Here is a 21,104-nt window from a genome sequence, read left to right on the forward strand (position 1 = left end):
ACGACCTCTCTCCGTCCAGTTCACCCCATGAGGAGGTGCTCCAGCAGCCGGGAGAGAGCAGCGTAAGGCGGGAGCAGGCAGCCAGGAGGAGAATCCTTTAGTGCCATGCGTCTCCAGTCTGGTCATTAACGTCAGCCCGAAGCCACGAGCAGCCCGTCATCGTAAAGCAGCAGCGCAGGGGCAATAAAACACAGAGGCAGCCCCCGTGCCGAGGAAGGCGCGCTGGTCCCATTAAAAATAAATCTTATTATATTAGAAATCAAGAGCGGGGGGGCTAGGGGGGGTCCTCATTTTTTATAATCTCTATAAATTAAAGCTAAATGATTTTTATCGCCACAGTTCCCAGAGCCCCGTGAAAAACCACCGCCCAGCCTTCCACCTAATGTTACACTTTCAATCCAGCCAGATCACAAATTACTCAGGATAAAAACCCAATAAAATAAAAATCTACCATCAGCCCCAAACTCTCGGGACGCCAACGCCCGGGCAGAGCAGCAGAAGGGGGCCATGACCCTCCTGCCCGTTCCCTGGAGCCCCCCCGCCATCCCCCGCATCCCCGAAAGCGAGATCCCAGTCACGGCCCCGCGGCCGCACGACGGGACCCATCGCGCCCCCAATATTCGCAGAGAAGGCTTTGGGGGCACGGGGCAGGATGGATGGAGAACAGGTTTAGGAGCCGGGGGGGGTGACGGGGACCCGGCGGTCCCCCGGTGCCCCTTTGCTCCTTGCCTTCCTCGCCGCAGCAAGCGATGTCCGTCCGCATCGGAGGGACGGACGCGATTTTCCCTCCTGCTCCTCGACGTACGGCCATGGCTGGCCAAACCCCCTGCCCTCCACCACCGCGCCGAGCGTGACGAATTTCGTCGATGCACTTATCGGCGGTGATCTCTTAATTACTTCGCCTCTGAGCACCCAATCAGTTATGCCAAGGTCCAAAAAGCCCAAGTCCCTTTGCAGGGACCCAGCTGCGGACAAAGACTGGCGCTCCGGGGGCATCCGAGGGGCAGGCACTCAAATTCTGCCCTGGCTGCTGATAATTAAAGTGGCTAATTAGGCGCGTAAAGAGTGAGCACGAGCTCTCCCTACATCTCACGGGGGTTTTGGTAGAAAGAGCTCAGCGCAGGACACGGCGAGGGGCCCGACGCCGCGTTGCCTCGTCCTTGGCTGCTTCGTATTTGCGCGCCCCGAAATACTGGAGGCCACAACCCAGCCCAGCCCCTTCCTACCCCCCATTTCGCTCGCCAATGCCGAAAGCGGAGGAGGAGACCCCTAAGAAGCTTTGTGGAGACGTTTCAGCGTCTGAGCCCCGCGCTGATTTAAACACGGCCCGAGCCGGGGAGGAATGGCGCTTTTTGGCTCCGTGCCTCAGTTTCCCCATCTCCACACAATTACAGCTCCCTCCCCTCTCTCACGAGGTGATGGGGGGCTTCCCGTTCCACGCAGGGCTCAAACTGGGACACCAAAACACCCCGGGGAGGGAGCCGGGTCCTGCGTGGGGGCTGTCGTGTCCCTGGGGCTCCCGTGGCCGGTCCCGGGCCGCGTTCCCTGGCCCCGGGGCCAGCTTTGGCAGCCAGCACAGGTCCTCTCCGGCAGCTGCCGTGACAGACAGCTCCTGAACCAGCCCCCCTCTGCAATGCTGCTCTGAAATAAAAAAAAAATACCTCCCGCCTGCTCCGCTCCACTCCCGGCCAAACTTCTTCCACTGGCAAGGTGGGGGGCGGCAGCCCAAAAATACGCCCGGCCACCCCCCCAACCCAAGCCGGCCTCAGAGGTGCTGCAGGACAAGCCAACGGCCCCCAAAACCTCCCACCGCTTCCCCCCCCACCCCTACTTTTCCCCACTCCTGCCGCCCCCCCCCCCCTCATCGCGGTGCCGGACCCTGGACCCCCGCACCCTCGCCCACCCGCGGTCCGGGGGCTCAAGGTCAGTAGTGGGGAGGGATGGAGGGGGAGGGGGTGGGTGGGGGGGCACGGTGGGGGTGGTGACACCCTTATCCCGCAGCTCCAGGGGTTTGGGGCACCTCTGCCTGCTCCCACGGGGGTCGGGGAGTGGGGGGTGGGGGATAACGATGCTGCTGCCCCACGATGGCTCGGAGCTGGGGGGGGCGGGGGCTGTGCTGGGGGGACCCCCCCCGCCCCCCATGCACCTGACTCAGCAGCCCGGGAGCGATCAGGAGTTAAAATTAAAATTGCCCGAGGGGTCCCTCCTACCAGCACCCCTCGCCCACCTCAGGGTCCCCAGGGGCAACTGGGGGCCATTAAACGCCCCCCCCCCCCGGGCTTATTTGCGGGGTGGCCTTGCCCCCCTCCAAAAGAAAAAAAAAAAAAAAAAAAGCCTTGAAAAGCGTGGGAAGGAGGAAAAAAAGGGCGCAGGGAGGGGGCAGCGCGCCAGCCCGCAGCGGCTCCGCACCGGAGAGCGGCCCCGCACGACCCCCGCACCTCACCCCCCCCCCACCGCGGGGCTGTGCCCAGCCGGGGAGAGGGGTCCTTCCCACCGGGAATTTTTTTTTTTTTTCCACCCCTCCATCGCTGCTAGCGATCCTCCTGAGGTCTTAAAAAAATTCAGTGACCAGAAAAAAAAAAAAAAAAAAAAAAAATTAAACCCCAGAAATTATCCCGCAGAGGGTGACCGGGTCGCCTTTGGCTGCTGCCTAAAAGCCAAATTTTCGCTCCTCATTCCCTTCAGAGCACCCCGCGCCGTGGCAAGGGGTGCCCGTGGGGTCCCCCCCCCGCGGGGGCCGTTCACGCGTGGGTGGCAGTGCCGGGGGGGGGTGCCCCCCCCCCGCAGCCCTGAATTGCGTTTTGAGCAGCTGCCGGGCGGGCGGGCGGGAGGCTGCAGAGCTCGGGGGGGGCGGGGGAAAGGGCTGTGAAAGATGCGTCGCTCCGGGGTTAATTAGCCTCGGCAGGAGTAATTAGCCCAGGGCTAATTGCGGGGTTGAACGCCGGCATCCCCCGAGCCCTCTGGGCAGAGCGGCCCGGGGGGCTCAGCCGTGCTGGGGGAGGGCGGGGCGGGGTGTGCGACTGGGAGCAGATTGGGACCCTGGGGGCTTTAGGAGCCCTCCCCCCCGCCCCGAGAGAGCTCGAGGTTGGGCAAAGCCCCAGGAGAAGGTGAGCAGCAGGGGAATCCCATCCCATCCCATCCCATCCCATCCCATCCAGCATGGGCATCTTCATGCCCTACCCTGGACCCCCTCCAAGGATCCAGTTAGGAACTGGGGGGGAGACATCAGAGATGCACTGGAGGAACCAGCAGCCGAGAAGGCCAACCGCATCCTGGGCTGCGTCCCTAGCAGCGTGGGCAGCAGGGCGAGGGAGGGGATTCTTCCTCTCTACTCTGCCCTGGTGAGACCCCACCTGGAGTACTGTGTCCAGTTCTGGAGACCCCAACACCAGAAGGACGTGGAGCTGTTGGAGAGGGTCCAGAGGAGGCCACGCAGATGCTGAGAGGGCTGGAGCAGCTCTGCTGTGAGGACAGGCTGGGAGAGCTGGGGCTGTTCTGCCTGGAGAAGAGGAGGCACTGGGGAGACCATATCAGCCTTCATAAGGAAGAGATTTTTGACAATGAAGGTGGTGAAGCACTGTCCCAGGTTGCCCAGAGAGGTGCTGGATGCCCCATCCCTGTAAACATTCAAGGCCAGGTTGGACGGGGCTCTGAGCAACCTGATCTCAGGTTGGTTGGAGATGTCCCTGCTCCTTGCAGGGGGGCTGGGCTGGATGGGCTTTGAAGGTCCCTTCCAACCCAAACTACTCTACTCTGTTCCCACCCTGGGCAGCTGGTGTCCCAGAGCATCTCTGAACATTGAGATGGACACAACTCGTTGGGAAAGAGCCCTTTACCAGCACCACCTGGCTGACCTGCCCCCAAATTCTGGCTCCTGGGTGGGTTTTTGCAGCAGGGCTCAGCAGCAGCTTCTCTCCCCTGCACCTGAGTTGTGTCCCAAGGTTCCGCCCCAGGTGATGCCATCATCTTCTTTCAGCTACCAGCCTTCAGTGAAGCCCACAGAGCAGAGCTGCTGAGAACCAGCAGCGATTTAGGGTGTTCGAGGGGTAGGAGGGCATGTGAGCTCTCATCCCTGTTTTTTTTATTTTTTAATTTCCCCCCCCCCCCCCCCCCCCACTCCTCCCCTTTCCCAGATCTGGACCCCCCGCGCCGGCTGGGGCGGTAACCCGCCGCCATGGGGGTTAAAACCATGCTCCCCAGCTACGAACTGGGGTTTTACGCTCTCGTGGTGACGTGCGCCGTGGTGTACAGCGGGAGCGGGATCTTTGAAGCGTCCAGAGGTAACGCTCCCCATCGTGTCCCCCCCGGAGGGAGGGAGAGAGGGAGGATGGATGCAAGGCGGATACTTTTACAGTTCCCATTACCAGTAGTAGATCCCTGGCTTTAATTTTCATGGAGAGCAGCCTGGGAATCCTTTCCAGGGATCAAGAAGGATTTTTGCCTGGTTACCTTCTGATCTCCGTTTCCATGGGTCGGGGCAAGAGGCCGTGGCGCGTCACAGCTCTCCGGCCCGTGCCCGAAACAGGCAACTGCCCTGCCTACATGGGGCTGCTTCCCAAATTTTTTTTTCTCTGGAAGGCCAAATAACTGAAAATTACGCGGGATCAGCCCTGGGATTTGCACTGCAAAAAGGCTTTGCTGGGAAGTCGTGTGGAATTAGTTGAGGTTCCCAACCCCTGCGGCTGTCCAGGGGAATTAGGCACTGTTGGGATGATGGCTCGTCATCGCGGTGAGGAAGGCTCCCTACCTTACCGAAACTCGGGCTCTGTTTCCCAGAGCTGTTCCTCTCCCCGTCACTCTGGTTCTTTTGCAGACAGCGTGAACAGAAAAGCTTTTCGGGACGGCATAAAGCCGGGCTGGCACTACTTCGGCCGGAAGATGGTAAGCGAAAGAAGGACCTGGTCTTTCCAGCTACTGGTGGCAGGGCCGGTGTTGACCGCTGGAGAAGCAGAGCTGGTTTTTCTTTGCTGACACGCTTTTGTGAAGTCCGCGTGATTCTTATTTTTCTCCCTAAAATAGTCAGGAAAATATCAGCCCTGCAGCGCAGCGGACAGTCTGCTTTGTGCGCGCCGAGACGAGCAACGTCCGCGTGCCTCCCCTGGGGTTTTATGACCAAGCTTAAGTGCTCGGGAGCCCTTGGGTGGAAAACGGGAAGAAAAGGCTTTGGAAATCGTGTGGTTTCCCCTCCAGATGGGTGTTGGGGCAGGGATGCGAGGGCTCGGGGACAGTAAGGCACCTGGTGCTGCTTCCGCAGGATGTGGCCGATTTCGAGTGGGTGATGTGGTTCACCTCGTTCAGGAACGTCATCATCTTCGCCCTCTCGGGACACGTCCTCTTTGGGAAGATCTGCTCCATGACGGTGCCACAGGTGAGTCAGGGACGTGGCGGGATGGCCTTGAAAGCACCGAGGTGACCTGGGATCCATGGAGGGGTCTTGGAGAATGTTCTAGGCTGGTGGGAGCAGGGTTGGGGCTTTCACCAAGCTGACCAAGGGTTGGGGCCGCTCTCTTCTCGCAGCACCGGGCTGTGGTGTACATGCTGTATGGGATCCTGGCCGTGCTGGGCAGCATGGGGTTGGTCTACCTGATGATCATCCTCTCCCACTGCCTCATCCTCTACTCCGTCGCGCTGGCCAAGCAGAGGTGGCTCTGCTATGTGGCCGGGCTTTGCTGTCTCGCCTCCTTCAAGGTGGAGCCGTTCAGCTCCTGGCAGGTAGGTGCTGTCAGAGCTCCCGTGGGGTTTGAGAGGGAGGGGACTGCTGTGCCGCTGAGCTTGGGAGTAATTCCACAGGGGCTGTGTCCCATTTTGGTGGCTTCTTGCAGGGACAGAGCTTAGGACAGTTGAGTCCTCCTTGTTCCTCAGGCAACAACTTGTTAGAAGGCAAGACGTGTTCCTGCCCTGTGCCTCAGTTTCCCCACCTGTAACACAGTGTTGGGATGGGCGCAGCGATGCCCATGCTTACCGCTTAGATCTCTGCCCAGTTAAGACTTTATCTCACTGGTGGGTGGAGAGAAGCCTAGGAAGGACCTTAAAAAGCTCTTCAGTTCCCTCTGAAGGACAGGGCTGCTGCTTACCTCTAGAACCCTCTCCATCAGGGTTGTGCTGCCTTTCCTTCACCCCCTGGAGAGGGTTATGTCCCTGTGACAGGGTGACATTCCCACCCCAGACCAAAGCCTGCATGGCCCACAGCTGCTTGATGAAGACACGACCAAGAGGATCTACCCCATCCTGGTTCCTCCGGGGTGCAGGAGCCAGCTAGGAAATCGAGCCCCGGTTTTCTCCTTCCAACAGCCAGGCTCGTTAGCTCCGGGAACAACGGGTGTTGGAGCATAGTCAGAGGCTTTTCCTGTTGCCCTAGGAGTGATGTCCCCCACAAAGCAAGGGAGCACACAAGTGACACCACATTCCTGGTGGTAACTCTCCGTTTCTCATCCAGAGCGGGTTTGTAACGGGAGCTTTTGATCTTCAAGATGTCCTCTTCTATGGAGGAAGTGGCTTCACCATCATGCGCTGCATGAGCTTTGCACTCGAGAGCTCCGAGAGGAAAGAGGGCATCTACTCCATCTTTGACCTCCTCAAATACAACTTCTACCTCCCCTTCTTCTTCTTCGGGCCTGTCATGACGTTTGACCAGTTCCATGCCCAGGTGAGCGCTCCTGAGGTGAGGCTGTGCTTTCTGCTTCAGTTTAATACCTACAAAACCCCACCTTTCGCTACAGTGAAGGTGCAAATGGTCATAGAGCTTCTTGTGGTCACCTAGAGTCTGTGGCCATAGTCTGGGCTGCATAATGATGTCGTGATTTTGGGGATGAGTGGCGTAAACTGATGGATTTTGTCCTTCCCTTTTGGGATTTTGGCCATTTCCACCCATCAGTTCAGAAGGAAGACTGTGGTGAAAGCATCACGCTGTGACGAGGAAAGGAGAGTTCAATTCACGTTCTTGCTCACTGCTTCCATGTGCTGTCACCCCAGCAGCTCCATGCGGAGCCGGGAGGCCATGGTGAGAGCCAGACATGTGGTGCCCATCTGTGGGACCTCTGCATGCTGGTGGCCGTGACAGCAAGGGCAGTCTCACATTTCCATTCTGCTGGTTCACCCAAGGAGCACGAGTATCTGGGGATGGTCTCTGTGTTTTAAGATGAAGTTATTTCTCTAGAAACAAGTAAGATTTGATGGAAGGTTGTGTTTCAGCAACCTCAGTCCAGGGGCTTCCTCTGCTCTCCATGAAATACCCTGGTGCCTCAAGTCTTTCTCTGTTTCACACACAACCAAGGTCCCTTTTTGAAGAGCAGACTCCAAACAGCACAGGAAAACATCAGCAGAAGCCTGGGCTGGGACAACCCAACCTCTGGGGCTATTTCACAACCAGAGATCAAGCAAAACATCAGTGCTCTCTCCGTCCTCACTCTTCCCATCTCAACACCCTCTTACACCAATGATCAACCTTGGTCATCAAAGCAAACTGATACTGCTTGCTAAGGGAGGGACTTCTTGCTTGGTCAGCAATGATGCTGGGAAGGGTTGCCACCACCCCTCTGTTTCCTTCTAAAGAAGAAGAACTACATTGACATTTTGGACCCCAAATGATGTCTGGGTGCAAGAATATTTTGGAAAAACATTTGTGAATTCCGAAGAAAAAGCAGCCCAGGGCCAGGGAGAGCAGCCAGAGCCTCCCTGCTAAGGAGGAGACCGAAGACCCGCTCAGCCCAACACTGGGCTGGTACTGGTTGCCTAAGAAAGGGTTTACACTGGTCTTGTTTCCTTCGGTGTGCACGATGAGCCCTGATCCAAGCCTTACTCCTTGCCAGTTCGTTCTCTTGGGGCACTGGCCGAGCCCCTCTGGAGAGGATGCAGTGCCCGGGGCTGCCTTCCTCACCCTGTGTTCCTCTTCCTCCCCCAATTTCCCTCAGTCTTCCTATGAGATGGGCAACCCTGGCTTCTTCTAACACTGCAGCCAGTGTCCCTATAAACCAGGGCATGGTGTCTCCAAGACCTGAACTCCCACCACCCCTACAAGGCTTGATCTGGAGGGTCCTGTTCCTTTTGCACAGCCCCAAACCATGATGTTTATAGCGACTTAATGAGCAATTCCCCTCTCTGCTCCTTAAAACCCTCACCTCAAAAGCACAAGGAGCAAGTCCCCAACCCCTTTCCCCTGCCCCAGCCAGGGGTCCGGTCTTGGCCTGGCCACCACTGCCATCTCCTGGCTAGATGCCCCCCCTGCACTGCTGGAGCTGCAGCTGCTGGCAGAGGTGAATTCCTAATTGCCCAACACCAGTTATGGGACAGGCAGATGGAGTCCCTTCCCCAGGGTGGGATGTATGGCCCAGTTAGGGAACGGACCTGTCTCTTTGGCTTTTACTGGTGCTACGTCCTGGTGGAGCCCTTGCACCTCGACATGTGGTTGGAACTCATCTGTACCAGGGCTTGGCCAGCCCCATTCCAGCTGAAAAGCATCTTCCTTACCTGCATCGAGGGAACAAATTCACTTCTGTAGGTCTCAGGTGTGGGGAACACAGCCCTGGTCCCAAGGGGATGGTGGCAGAGTGCTGCCACCACACGCAGACATGAGGACGAGAGGAAACAACCTCAAGTTGCGCCAGGAGAGGTTTAGATAGGATATTTGGAGAAGTTTCTTCACTGAAAGGGTTGTCAAGCATTGGAACAGGCTGCCCAGGGAAGTGATTGAGTCACCAGCCCTGGAGATATCTAAAAGACACATAGATGTGGTGCTTAGGGACATGGTTTAGTGGTGGACTTGGCAGTGTTGTGTTAACGGTTGGACTCGATGAGCTTAAAGGTCTTTTCCAACCTAAACAATTCTATGAAAGGTGGGGTCCGTGTCCCCACACACCTCCGTGCCAGACCCTGTCGTCCCTCAGCTTCTCCTCCAGCTCAAGGTCCAGCAGCCTCTCTGTATCCTTAAAGCACTTGGCATGTAACAGACGCACACACACAAAAAAAAAATCTGGCAAAGGCTTTAATTCTGAGGAATCATCTGGATTTGACGACGGGGCTGGCGCAGCAGCCTGCGGATTACGTTGAGAGAGCTCCCACCTCGCACGGGGAATAAAGGGAAAGTAATAAACGTAAGAGGATTTTGAATACAGCAGCGATTTTTACAGCAGTGCGGGGAAGCGAGGACATTGGTCTGCCCAGTGTAATCCTGAAAGCTTGCTCTGATGATTTTTATATCACAATGGCCAGAGATGTGACAGCTCCTGGGGGCAAAGCCTGGCCCCTGTTTGTACAAGACACAGCAGAGACAAAATCCCCGTTGATCAGATCCCAACTGATTAGGGATGGCCCCTCAAGCAGCTCTCCCTCTTATCTACAGCAGGTGTCTGCAGCAGAAGCTCCAGAAACCATCAGTCATCCTTCTCTTCCTCCTCCCAAACGGTCCCAGCCAAAAATATGCATCTGGCCCTGGCAGAGCTGTCAGGTGGGACTCCAGCCTCTCCTGGGCATGCAGATGTCATTCCCTACAGGCTGTGGCATCTTGTCGATGTGATGGGTACGGGCATTTTCTCCCCTCTAGCCACCTATGCCATGGGCCACCCTTAAGCAACGTTGACTTTCTGAGCATGTCCCTGCAGAAAGAGCATAAACCCCAGCTCCCTGGTTGGTATGGTTTTCACCCCACCCAGGGTCCCTTAGGTACAGCCAGACCTGTCACTGCTGCGTCACGCCATGTCCCTGCTCTGTTGGAAACCCCAGAGATGGGAACAGCCTCTGCTAGGAGGGCGATCCAGGAGAGACATTGCTGCCATTCTCAGCACTGAGGAGGAGGTGCTGGAGGGATGCCATGGGTGGGACATGTCCCGCTCCCTGTGGATGTGTCCACCTGAGCTAGTCCTTTGAGTCTTCCTTAATCAACGGAGAGTTGGAGAACGTAGTCCATAGTGTGATTTCTAAAGGAGAGCATTGAGTCCCCGTTTGGACCTTGACTGTTTCTCCAGATGGAGGAACATGCTGCCCATCCTATCTCTCCGCTTAACCGCTTCCTGGTTTGCCATCCTGGCAGGTGAGCACCCGAGAGCTGAGACGCAAAGATGACGAGATGAGGAATATCCGGGTCCATGCTCTCCTTCACGTGGGGGCCATCATTGCTGTGGACATCTTCTTCCACTTCTTCTACATCCTCACTCTTCCTTCTGACCTGAAGTTCATGAACCGCCTCTCGGACTGGTCCTTGGGTGAGTGGCCGTGCTTGGACATGCTCACACCGGTACTCGGCTTCAAGGCAGTGGTGAGTGATTCAGATCTCCATCCACCTCCACTGAGAGGCCTCATCGAGGCCTATGTTGGGTAAAGCCCCCCTTCTTCCCACTGACAAAGCACAAAGCTGGGGTCTGTTGGATGGCATTAGTTTGACATCCTCGTAGGGTCCTGGAGTAAATTGTTTGGCTCGGAGTTTAAGAGGCTAAGCACCAAAACATTCCCATTGCCTTTGTCTGGACTGGAAGGGAGCTCAGAACCTTTAAAAATCAACCCCATGCTGTTCCAAGAGGCACATCTAGGGTATCTCAGATGCCTTCGCAGGTGGCCACCCATTACGGGTGTTTGTGAGCCACTGAAATGGCCACAGGGCACAGGCTGTAAGAGAGCAGCTCAGGGGAGTTGTAGCTGGTGTCTTCAGCTGCCTAAAGAAGGGTTGTAGAGAAGATGGACTCTTCTTGGAGGCTGGCAGGGAAGAAGCAGTGCACAGCAAACAAGCTGCAGGAAGACAGAGTGGGATTGCATGTAAGGATTTTTTTTTTTTTTCTTAGCGTGGTCGAACATTGAAACAGAGGCCCAGAGGGGTTAGAGAATCTCCAGAAATAGAGATATTCAATGCTTAAATGGACAAGGTCCAGAGCAACCTCTTCTCTATTCAACATTGGCTGTGTTCTGAGCAGGGCTGGGCCAGGGACCACCAGAAGCCAAACTCCTGGGATGGGTAGCGGTAGCAGTGCTGGCATCCAGCTAGCAGCTGGATGGAGGATTTCACCTGGCCAAATATGCACCTGATGGCAGCATTTGAGATGTCATAGGGTATCTGACATCCACACAGAGGCACACGGGGTTGGAGAAGTCCCATGTCTCTCCAGAGTGGCAGCTGGAGGTCTGGAGAAAAGCCACTTGTGCTCCTCTTGACCTGCTTGACTCTCATTTTTGCTCCAGCTGGCTTAGCCTACTCCAATTTGGTGTACGACTGGGTGAAAGCTGCTGTCATGTTTGGGGTCATCAACACCATCGCCAGACTGGACCACTTGGACCCACCCCAGCCCCCAAAATGCATCACCATGCTCTATGTCTTTGCAGAAACGTGAGTACCCCACATGCATCAACAAAGAGAGGTGGCATCTTGGACCTGAACAAAATGTGAATGGCAGGGTGGAGGTCCGGGCTGAGCTTCTGGGCAGCTGGCCTATAAGTTGGAGACTAACTACACTGAACAGTCTACACTAGACCTGTAGTCTAGACCTTGTCATGGCCCAGGGAAATATTCTTGGGCAGGAAGCAATAGATAAGGAGAGAGGTTACAGCCACGTCGATGGTGGGACCTGTTCATGGAAGGAGCATGGAGAACTGCTGTCAACAGGGTTCAAGATGTACCTCGCCAGGGGATTGGGTGCCATATCTGGCTGAGTGCTGCGTGGAAGGGTGTCGTTACACTGTGTGTCTTAACATGTTTTTTATCGTCTGCGTTTCAGGCATTTTGACAGAGGGATTAATGACTGGCTGTGCAAGTAAGTGTCTAATCAACTATTTCCAGTCTGGTTCAGGGTCTTCCCTTTCATGATGCTGTTCATCCCAAAGCTGAGGTGTCCTCTCTTCTGGGTCATTCCCCCTGTGGAGTCGTATTTCGTCTGTTTATCCTTAAGACCACTGAATTAATCACCACAAAGTGCAACAACCCCCCGCAAAGTTGGGAATAAGAAAGCCCTGTCCCACAAGTCTCTTTAAGTCTGGTGGGTTTAGCGTTCCCTCAAGGGAAGAAGAGTCAGGTTCATATTCGACCAGGAGGAACGGAGAATTGAGCCCAGGTCTCTCATATTCTGGGTAACAAGTGTGGCCTGACGTCCGCCTACACCTCCCTCAGCCCTTCAGCTCTCTTCAGCCACGAGTAACACCAGCAAACCTGTACTGAAGGTGGTGGCTGCTCTTTGATGAAATCCTCTGTACCAGCAAGTCTGAGAGAGCCTGTGGCCCTACAGATCCCCATGGTTTATCAACCCTTTACCTGCAAGAGGAGGAAAGGGTGGTATTTTGTCCTGAAGGAGCCATAGGTTTGCAAGGAACACAAGCCACAAGCAGCTGGACTGTAGAGAAAATCAGTTTATTGCTAGAACGTGTCAGCCAAAACATCCCTGCTTTCTCATTGGGGTGCTGTAGATTGACCTGGTTGAGGTGGGCAAGTGTGGGAGAAGGGGCTCCAGAGGGGTCTCCTTGACTATGAGTAGCACTCACTGCTGTCCTTGGCCATTAGGTACGTGTATGACCACATTGGAGAGAACCATGACAACATCATGAAGGAGCTCATGGCCACCACCGCCACCTTTGCCGTCACCACCCTGTGGCTGGGACCCTGTGAGATCGTTTACATCTGGTCTGTCTTCAACTGCTTTGGCCTCAACTTTGAGCTCTGGGTGCAGAAGTTCTTCCAGCAGGAGCGTTTTGCCAAACTGGAGGTGAGGAGCTGGGCTGTAAGGGGATGGGGGAAGATCAGTGAGTCTGGGGGCAAACTCTACTCCTGGAAAATGTCCATGATTGTACAGAGCTCAAACTTGTTTATGCAAATCAGATCCATTTTCAGCTGAGACTGAAGAGCAACATCCCTGATGATGCTGCATAGCTCCATGTCCAAGCCTCCTGCCTGGAGACCTGAAGTTCTCTCCTGTGGCCTTTAGTGTCCTTGTGATCAGCTACTCAGCTGTGCAAGAGAAGCATGGTCCTGGTGCTCCGTACCCCTTCATTTTATGCACTTTCACCCCCCCAGAACAAATTCCCACCTGCCCCTATGATGCTTCATGAGAAATTTAGGTTGGGTATGGAGCTTTCAGAGGGAAAACAGAGGTCCAAGAGAACCAGGAATGCAGCCCCAACAAGGCATCAAAGTACCACACGTTATTATTTGTTTTGCCCAACGTGAAGTCTGGAGATCCTAAACTGGTTCAGTAAAGACCTCTTTTGAATGAAGACTTTGTAGAGCAACCCTCCTGTTTGCTCTCCTCGTTGAACTTCTAATCAGATTACAGCACTCGCAGGTGGTGAAATCTCCTTCCCTGGGGCACCGCAACTCTCAGCACTGAGTGGCCTGGGGATTCATCCTGCTCTTTGAAGATTGCTGTAAACCACTTCTCCGCTCCACTCGCAGCAGCTGCTCCTGAGGATTATGTGCCAATGACAATTTCACTCTGCTGCTGTCACTAGTTTTAATATTTATTTTTTTTTATTTCCTAAGAAAACAATGTCTACCAGGAGCTAGGAGTGATTTGCACATCGGGCTGATGATGAGCGTGGTATACAACAGCGTTCATCTGCCTTGAGGAACGGCTTACCCAAGGCAGCAGATGAAGAACGCAGTACTCAGCCATCCCAATTAGCATGAAACCATGTGTGACATCTTGCTCCTGTCCATAGAACCTTGAAACACCAGTCCAGAGTCCCAAATGCATCTGAGTCCAGCAGCAGAGCAGAAGTTTTACCTCATCCTTATGTTTCTTCATCCCAAAGACAACTCTAACTTTTGCCTACCCCTCTGGAATTCCAGCTGGAGTTTGGTTGGAGTAGGACCAGTGCATCCCCTTTCCTCACACCCTTGTTTTTCCTCACCCTCTGCTCCTCTCCCCTCTGCAGGCCAAAATGTCAGCGGCCATGTCTCGGCGGATTAGGGCGGTTTTTGGGGCGGCAAATTTCTGGGCCATCGTCCTCTACAACATCCTAGCCCTCAACAGCCTGGAGTTTGCACTGCTGGTGACCAAGAGACTCCTCCTGACGGGTAAGGTGCTACCAACCTTCCTTCTTGAGGGACACTTGCCTTGATGGGAGGGACACTGGTAGGGGAGCTGAGGACTGGGACTTTCGAGTCCTCTTGGGTCCAAATGGCCAATGGCCATTGGCCATTGGCTGCTCCCAGTGTGCTTAATTCTTACGCAAAAGGTGCACGCAGTGGTTTCTTGGCTCCCACCCTTCTCGTGTGAGCTCTCAGGGACGCTGTGATTCAGACTCCTTGCAGCAATGCAAAGGTCACATGCACCCCACCACGGTGGGCTGAGTCCCTCCCTGGCTGCGAAACGGTCTCCTTGCTGGAGAAAGTGATTTACTTGTCCTACCTCACCTCCTTTTGCTTTAGCAGTTACTCCTCTGTCAACCTGAAGGTGACAGGTACAGGTGACTCGTGCTACAGTCTTATCTGTACACTTCTAATCAGTGGATGGTGGCACTATTCTGAAGTCTTCTTGAGCAGCCAAGGGTATAAATAACCATCAGGCTCTCCCTCTCTGGGATGAGACTGGCGTAGGAAATGGATAGTGTGACACTCTGGGCTCAGTGTGCCAGAAGTGCCTGCCCACTGAGCTAGCTGGCTTTTGCTGGTTGCGTGATTCATCTCAGAGGTCTTGTTTCTGAAGGTACAAAGGCTGTGTCTCCCCTCTGCTGTGGATACCAGACTCATGGTTACGAATGTCGTCAGACCCTTCCTGAATGGAAGGAGAGCTTCTGGCTCTCGGTCGCTTACCTGGGTGACAAAAACATGTGTTTCCCTGGGTGCGCATTGTGTCCCCACCAGGTACGGGACAAGGCTGGGGTTGATCCTCAGCATCAGTGGGGCACAAAGCTGCCAGAAGAATACAGTGCTGAACAACAATGGATATGGGCAGGTTGAATGGGCAGAAAGTTGACCACCAAGTCTGAACTTGGGGGGCAGAATGAGTTTTGGGAGTAAGAGAGTGCTCAGAGCCACTCCAGCGTGTTCCCACGTTAGCCACAGTCCATAGTGTCTTGGTGGGTGCAGGCACCACTTCATCTCAAATATGATCCTGGGAATTTCTCTCTTCTCTCAGTGAAGCTGTAGGGCTGGATCCACAGTGGAAAATATTGTTGGCCATCATGAACTTGTGGGACCTCCCAAATCCACCCTAGAGGCAGCAGTGCTAGAGAAGAGATGTCCTCATGAGGCAAGCAGCCACACTGAGATGACCATGTCTCCCTCCATCTTCTAGGTTTCCCTGTCAGCACCTTGTCCATCTGGTTCATCACCTACTGCGGAGTGCAGCTGATCAAAGAGCGTGAGCGCGTCCTGGCCATCGAGGAGGAGAAGGGTGACAAAGCAAAGGCGGAGTAGAGGGAGGCATCGGCAGGCTTGTCCCAAAACCTCCTCTCCCTTTCAGCAACCGCTGCCAGGCCAGCCACTGGCAGGGGCTCTCCAAGCACTCCTAACAATCAGACTGCTGTAGATCACCTGTGTAGAAGTCACCTGGAAGGTGGAGGTCACCCCCTTGCTGCAGGAAAGATGTTGTATAAGGCACAATGGGCGTTTCGCAGGCTCCCTGTGCTTGGCAGACTGCTGAGGTAGGCTCCCAGGACACTTCTTTGATGCCAGAAAGAGCCATCCCCATCATTTTTCTGACCCTCTGACATTGTCCAGGCCTGGAGATTTCACTCCCTGCTTCCCATAACGCTTAGTCCACCAGCACTTGGCTGTTCCACAGGACTTATAGCCCATGTCGGCCAGAGGAGACTCTCCAAGTCCCATAGCTGGAGGTTTTAGGGTTGGCCAGACACACAACTATGAGAAAGGGAAAGGCTGGTGCTGAGCCTGCTCTGAGCAAACCATCTCCAGGTCACTTCCAGCCCAAGCATCCCATGTTTCTTTCACTAAAAGAGATGGTCAGCATCCACTACCAAGTACTTGGCATCTATGGTTGTCCAGCAAGGACTATGGAATGGCTCAGCACCATCCATACCTACCAAGAGGCCAATAAATAAATAGGACAGTGTTTATAAATAAATAAATAGTGTTGATAGCAAAGGGAAGGAGGACCAGGAATGGCACATTGAAGAGTAATTATCTCCCCACCACTGTCAGCGGTGCAAAGTGATAGCTGTTACAATCTCAAACTCTCTGCACAACAAATTTCTTCTGTTTTGTGCTAAACATCTTGAAAAAATGATTTAGTGCCAACATCAGGCGCAGTTAATGAGAGCGCGGGAGCCATGCCTGCTTCACAGCCATCGCGCATCGTGTACAGGTCGCCTGGGGAGAGCGCACGCTGAAGAAATACAACACGTGGCCCACAACTGCTTGGTCCCCAGGCCCCAACTCAGACCCAAATGGACCTCCACTGCTAGGTCTGAGACCGATGTGGCCACCACAACTGTCCTGCTGCGATACGTATCCTGGGACCCAAACTAAATCCCACTCATGTTTTTTGTACACCGTGGACAAAGGTTCAAGCTCACATTCCTGCCCATGGCTGAGGAACACAGAAGATGCTGTAGCCAACTCTTGCTCATCTCCAGCCATCCATCCCTTTACTCAACTGACTTTGGTGCACGCAGCCTAAGCCCGTGACCGCGTGGCTGAATGAGCACACACACACATATACCCAACCAAAGGAGAAAGACCCCGGATGAAAGGCAGCGACTTGGGGCTGGGTGGTGGAGGAAAAGCCCATGATAGCCTCCTTGGAGAAGTAGACTTTGGGACACTGCGTAGGGAGTGCACTGAATAAATGCACATATGTGAAACATGGTGCCTTGGGGAAAAGGTGGGTTAATAGCTGAAAAAATAGCTCTGCCTCTCTTGCACTTTAGAGTAACTTTCAGTGGCCTTATGTCTGAGTTACGTTGATGTTTGGTGAGGGCAGAATCTGGACCACTTTGCGCTGTGGGTCAAGGCGCTTGGCGCTGGTGTATTCTGGCTTCTCTGTGGATGAAACAAGATTGGTTCCTAGCCAGCTTTCAGCTCTGCCAAAGGAATTTGTGAAGTCTCTGATAAGTGTCATTTATTTATGTAGCAAATAAATGTTGGACATCTATGGAGCCTGCCACTCGTCACTGTTACGCCTCTGTAACGGAGGTGACACCCTGGGCAATGCCCTGCCATCAGAGCTGAGACACACAAGGATCTGCTTGCAGGTCCTCACCTCCCACGCCTAATGGTGACACAAGACATTGTTGAGTTTACCAGAAACCCACCTTGGTGGCATCACCAGATTGGAGGTTTGGCTGCTGCTGCTCCATCTTCGTACTGGTGAAATATCACAAGCCTACCACAATCAAACTGTCATCCGTGTAGTTTTTGAGTTAGAAGCCATGTTGGTTTTATTTCTGGAAGCCTAACCAAAAATGTTGGCAGTAAGGGCAAGTATTGGGCCTTGGTGGCATCTCTAGTCACATCCCCAGAACCCCTTTAGCTGCCAAGTGCATCTCTTTTTAACACAGGTCTGCTCTGGAGCTTTGGTAGACGTTTCTTGGCATCACCATTATTTCAGATTTACTCTTTACCACCAAAACATGGTGTGCTATGGCATGATGTGCTTCCTTCCAGGGTAAAATTCAGCTCTTCTCCATATGGGTGTCCTCAGACAGCTGAAGCCACCCTGAGCTGCTGAGCCCAAGGGCTGTCTCTTTGTGTGTGGCTCAGCTCAGGTCCTTGGCTGCCCAGGGGGACAAATAGAGTCACCCACCTCCCTCCCGATGCCGAAGTGGGTGACTCACACGGCAAAGCCAAATGACTCTGCGCTGCCCTCCTGACTTGGATGCTCCGGGAGAGAAAAATAACCCATTCACTAAGGATCTAAATTTACCCAGCAGCTGCATCTGCTAGAGCTGCCAGAAGGAGCTAATCTTAGACATCAACTGAGCGAGGGATTTATTAGAGAGACAGTTCATGGGAGAACTTGGGCTTTGCTCCCCTTTGCCTGGAGTTGTCCCATCAGCTGGGACAAGCCCAGGAGGTCCAGTGGGCCAGCAGCACCCAAGTGCTGCTGTCTGTCTCAGCCGAGCGCAGGAGACCCTCAGCCTCAGCTTTTGCCTCTGTGGAACGGGATTTACCAGCGGCTTGTCTCTCTCCTGGAGAAGAGCGTCTTGGCTGATCTGGTCATTGCCTGCCTGTTGGTAAAACTCACCCGAGAAACCGAGAAAAGCAATTCTTCATTGCAACTACAAACCCCAGTTAACAGCCCTACACTGGACCATTTCTTGTTCAGCCTGACCTGGTTGTAATTCCTGCATTTGCCTTTCTTGCTCTAAAATTTTGTACGGGAGGGAGCGATCCTGCTACATAGCATTCCCTTGGGATGCTTTCCATGTATCCTCACCCACTCCCGTGTCGTGGGTGGGGCTGTTGCCCACTTAGAGACACACATAATAACTGACTTAGCCTCTACCAGAGATACCGGTTGTGGAGGGCTCAGAATTGATGTCTGCCCCAGATTCCACTGCTATCATCAGAGAACAGCCTCCTGTAGCTATTAGATGTGGCCTTGGCTCTCCAGGGCTGCAAGGCTCAGACCAAATCCCCCAAAATCCTGTTGACTTCCCTGTGCATAAATAAAATGCCAATGGCCAGTCAACCCTCCGTCCCACCAGGCTGTGGGAGAAACTTGTTTAGGGCCGAACCACCCTTACCTGAGCTGAATGCACCCGTGCTCAGGAGCCGGGGGGGGGGTTTACAGACCATCTGAGGTCAGGGTTGACGTCATTTGTGATCTACGCCCATTTTGACGGCAGGGCTTGGGGTGGATGCTGCTGTATTGAACCGAGAGCAAAAATGGTGGAAACAAAAGGCAGGAGCCACAAGCCGCTGCGAGGAACTGTTAAGGGTGTCTAGTCTGAATTCATGGTTTGAACTGTGGAATGAATGGGGACAGATGGACATCAGAGTTGTCTCATCTTGTGTAAACATCTAAATTGAGGGCAGTGAACCATCCCCAGAGATACTCGTCTATCCCCATGCTTGTAGGGAACCTAAACGACACGGTGCACCGAGGAGACAGTGCTCTTGAAAAAAAAACCAGGGCTGCTTCCCCAACCCTCGGAGTCGATCCAGCTGCTGTGCAAAGCCGCTGAAGCAAATGGAGACCCCAGAGAAGGTTTGAGACCAGCACAGTGCTCTTTCCCTGGATGGATCACAAACCTGGGAGAAGCCACAGACCCACCACAGTCGGTGGGGAGCTCCTCTGGGAAGGGATGGGCTGCAGCTGCGTTTTCGCCGCGGCGCCTCGTGATGTGGGGAATGTGGAAGCAAACCTCGCCGAACGGCACAGCGAAAAGAAAAACAAGCCAGGGCTCAAGGGAGATTAAAGGCAGTGGAGGGGAAAAATCCCCGCCGGTAGCACGACAAGGCGGGATTAAACTTGGGAAAGTGCAGATCTAACGCAGAGGGAGGGGAGAGGGGAGGATGGGGTGGTCCAGCCCCAGATGTCTGGGAGCAGAGAAACATTTCAGAAGTTCGACCCAGTTCAAAGATCAGCGCTCGTCACCTGATGAGCCGAACAGAAGAAGAGCTTATGATGTGAGCTCCGAAAACAGCTCGTGATTATTTCCCTGCTATACCGATCCCTCCCAGATGCTGCTGGAACCTCACCAGTACAAAAGGGCTTCATACCAGTATAGCTCCCTCCCTCTTCCCACTTATGTAGATAACCATCATGGCACAAAGCGCTTTTAAAAATAGATCTGTGCCAGGGTAAGGGGTTATGTGGCTTTAAATATACCAGGAAGAGCGGCTAATATCTTTGCATAGACTTAATTAAATCATTAATTAAATCTGTGCCATTACTGAGTGTCAGCCAGCCCAGAGGGTCCACAGTAACGGAGATAAAACAGATTAATGTGTAAGTTTTACTATAGGTATAAATAATTATAGCTGCTCTGCTCGCCCATGTCTGTCTAAAATAATCTGCTTCTTCGTGATCTCCATGGGAAGAGCTGGACCTGGACTGGCCTTTTGAGGACCCATGGGTCTTCCTAGACATGCTGGAGATCTCAGCCTTTCTGGAGCATCAGCTTAAGGCCAGGCAGGTTGTCCCACTGTGGCTCTAGCCTTCAACATGGGAGTGTTGAATCTCAGTAGACCCTCAACTTACAAGAAGATACCTGTGTCCAGATGTCTTAATCGGTGAGTTGAAGCCCACCGTTGCGCGCTCTTTACTTCTGTTCTGCCTCAGACCCTCCCTCTGTCACCAAGGTGTGGAGAACATGGGTTTATTAATGATGAAGCGTTCAGGGACTGTGCCAGTGGGGCCCATGGCCCTCTTTCTCTAAAGCAGAGCCATCCTTCTCCCAAGCTCCTCGAGTCTCCTCCTTTAGTGAGACCTTTTAACCGACTTCCAGCATAGGTCTCATATCCCATACAGGGGTGTAAATAAATAGCTCTGTCTTTGTTTTCCACCCCCTTCCAGACCCCTGAAAAGGGACTCCAGAGGAGAATAAAGGACAAACCTGTAGAGAAAAGCAGCCCTGGGAGCGAGCTGGCTGGAGCTGGGGATGCCATGAAGCCCACATAAGACGCTCCCTTACTGCATCTTTCCAGCTTTGACTTCACCGTCTATTTTTAGCGCAGCGAAAAGTTTAGCAGTTTCGGGAGAAGATCCCAGCCCTTGCCATTCATGACCCAGAAGGCAGATTCGGGTGCTTGATTCATCCGGAGGCTGTGTCCCAAGCACGGCGGCGGAGCGGACAGGTCGCGCACGTCTTCCGTCATGGGACGGCAGCGAAAGCTCCTGCTCCCCCCGCGGTGACTCACAGGCTGACAGACCCTTCCTGAAGCATGGAGGCTGGAAGTACAGCTGTTCCCCCGCCCCCCCCTCCCTTCCTCCTTGTCCAATGTGTCATATTAAAGGGTGATCGGCTTACACTTGCTCCAGTATGGATTCCGTAAGCTTTGTAATGCTGTGGCTATATATAAAGCCCTACGCTGGAAACTGAAGTACACAGACAGCTGCGACAGGAGCGAGCGTTTCACATTCCTAGTGCGCTGACGGTCTGGGAGCAAGGGAGACCCGCGAGCCCTGCTTGGAGTAAGTTTCTTTACCAGGGACTCAGGTTTAGATATATTCATAAATATATACACATAAAAGGATTGGGGGAAAAAGGAGCGGTTACTCTTCACC

At 53.9% G+C, this 21,104-nt stretch overlaps 1 protein-coding gene across 1 annotated transcript; it reads left to right on the plus strand.

Moving 5' to 3' along the window:
• The first annotated feature begins 1,658 nt into the window (after nt 1-1,658).
• On the plus strand, nt 1,659-17,024 carry HHATL (hedgehog acyltransferase like). The gene is made up of 12 exons (XM_086741579.1): nt 1,659-1,923; nt 4,134-4,280; nt 4,814-4,881; nt 5,255-5,368; nt 5,518-5,712; nt 6,437-6,646; nt 10,025-10,196; nt 11,164-11,308; nt 11,697-11,732; nt 12,473-12,674; nt 13,843-13,984; nt 15,207-17,024. Exons 2-12 carry the CDS (start codon nt 4,175-4,177, stop codon nt 15,326-15,328), a joined length of 1,512 nt encoding a protein of 503 aa, XP_086597705.1. The 5' UTR covers nt 1,659-1,923; nt 4,134-4,174; the 3' UTR covers nt 15,329-17,024.
• Nucleotides 17,025-21,104: the final 4,080 nt, after the last annotated feature.

This window comes from Chlamydotis macqueenii, chromosome 2 (genome assembly GCF_036417535.1).
Source record: "Chlamydotis macqueenii isolate bChlMac1 chromosome 2, bChlMac1.mat, whole genome shotgun sequence".
NCBI classification, from domain to species: domain Eukaryota; kingdom Metazoa; phylum Chordata; class Aves; order Otidiformes; family Otididae; genus Chlamydotis; species Chlamydotis macqueenii.

What these genes read in the sequence shown, in the direction of transcription:
- HHATL (XM_086741579.1), top strand. Translation starts at nt 4,175, where the DNA reads ATGGGGGTTAAAACCATGCTCCCCAGCTACGAACTGGGGTTTTACGCT. An exon ending in GATCTTTGAAGCGTCCAGAG is followed by an intron (nt 4,281 to 4,813) that starts GTAACGCTCCCC and finishes GTTCTTTTGCAG; the next exon opens with ACAGCGTGAACAGAAAAGCT. An exon ending in GCTCCATGACGGTGCCACAG is followed by an intron (nt 5,369 to 5,517) that starts GTGAGTCAGGGA and finishes CTCTTCTCGCAG; the next exon opens with CACCGGGCTGTGGTGTACAT.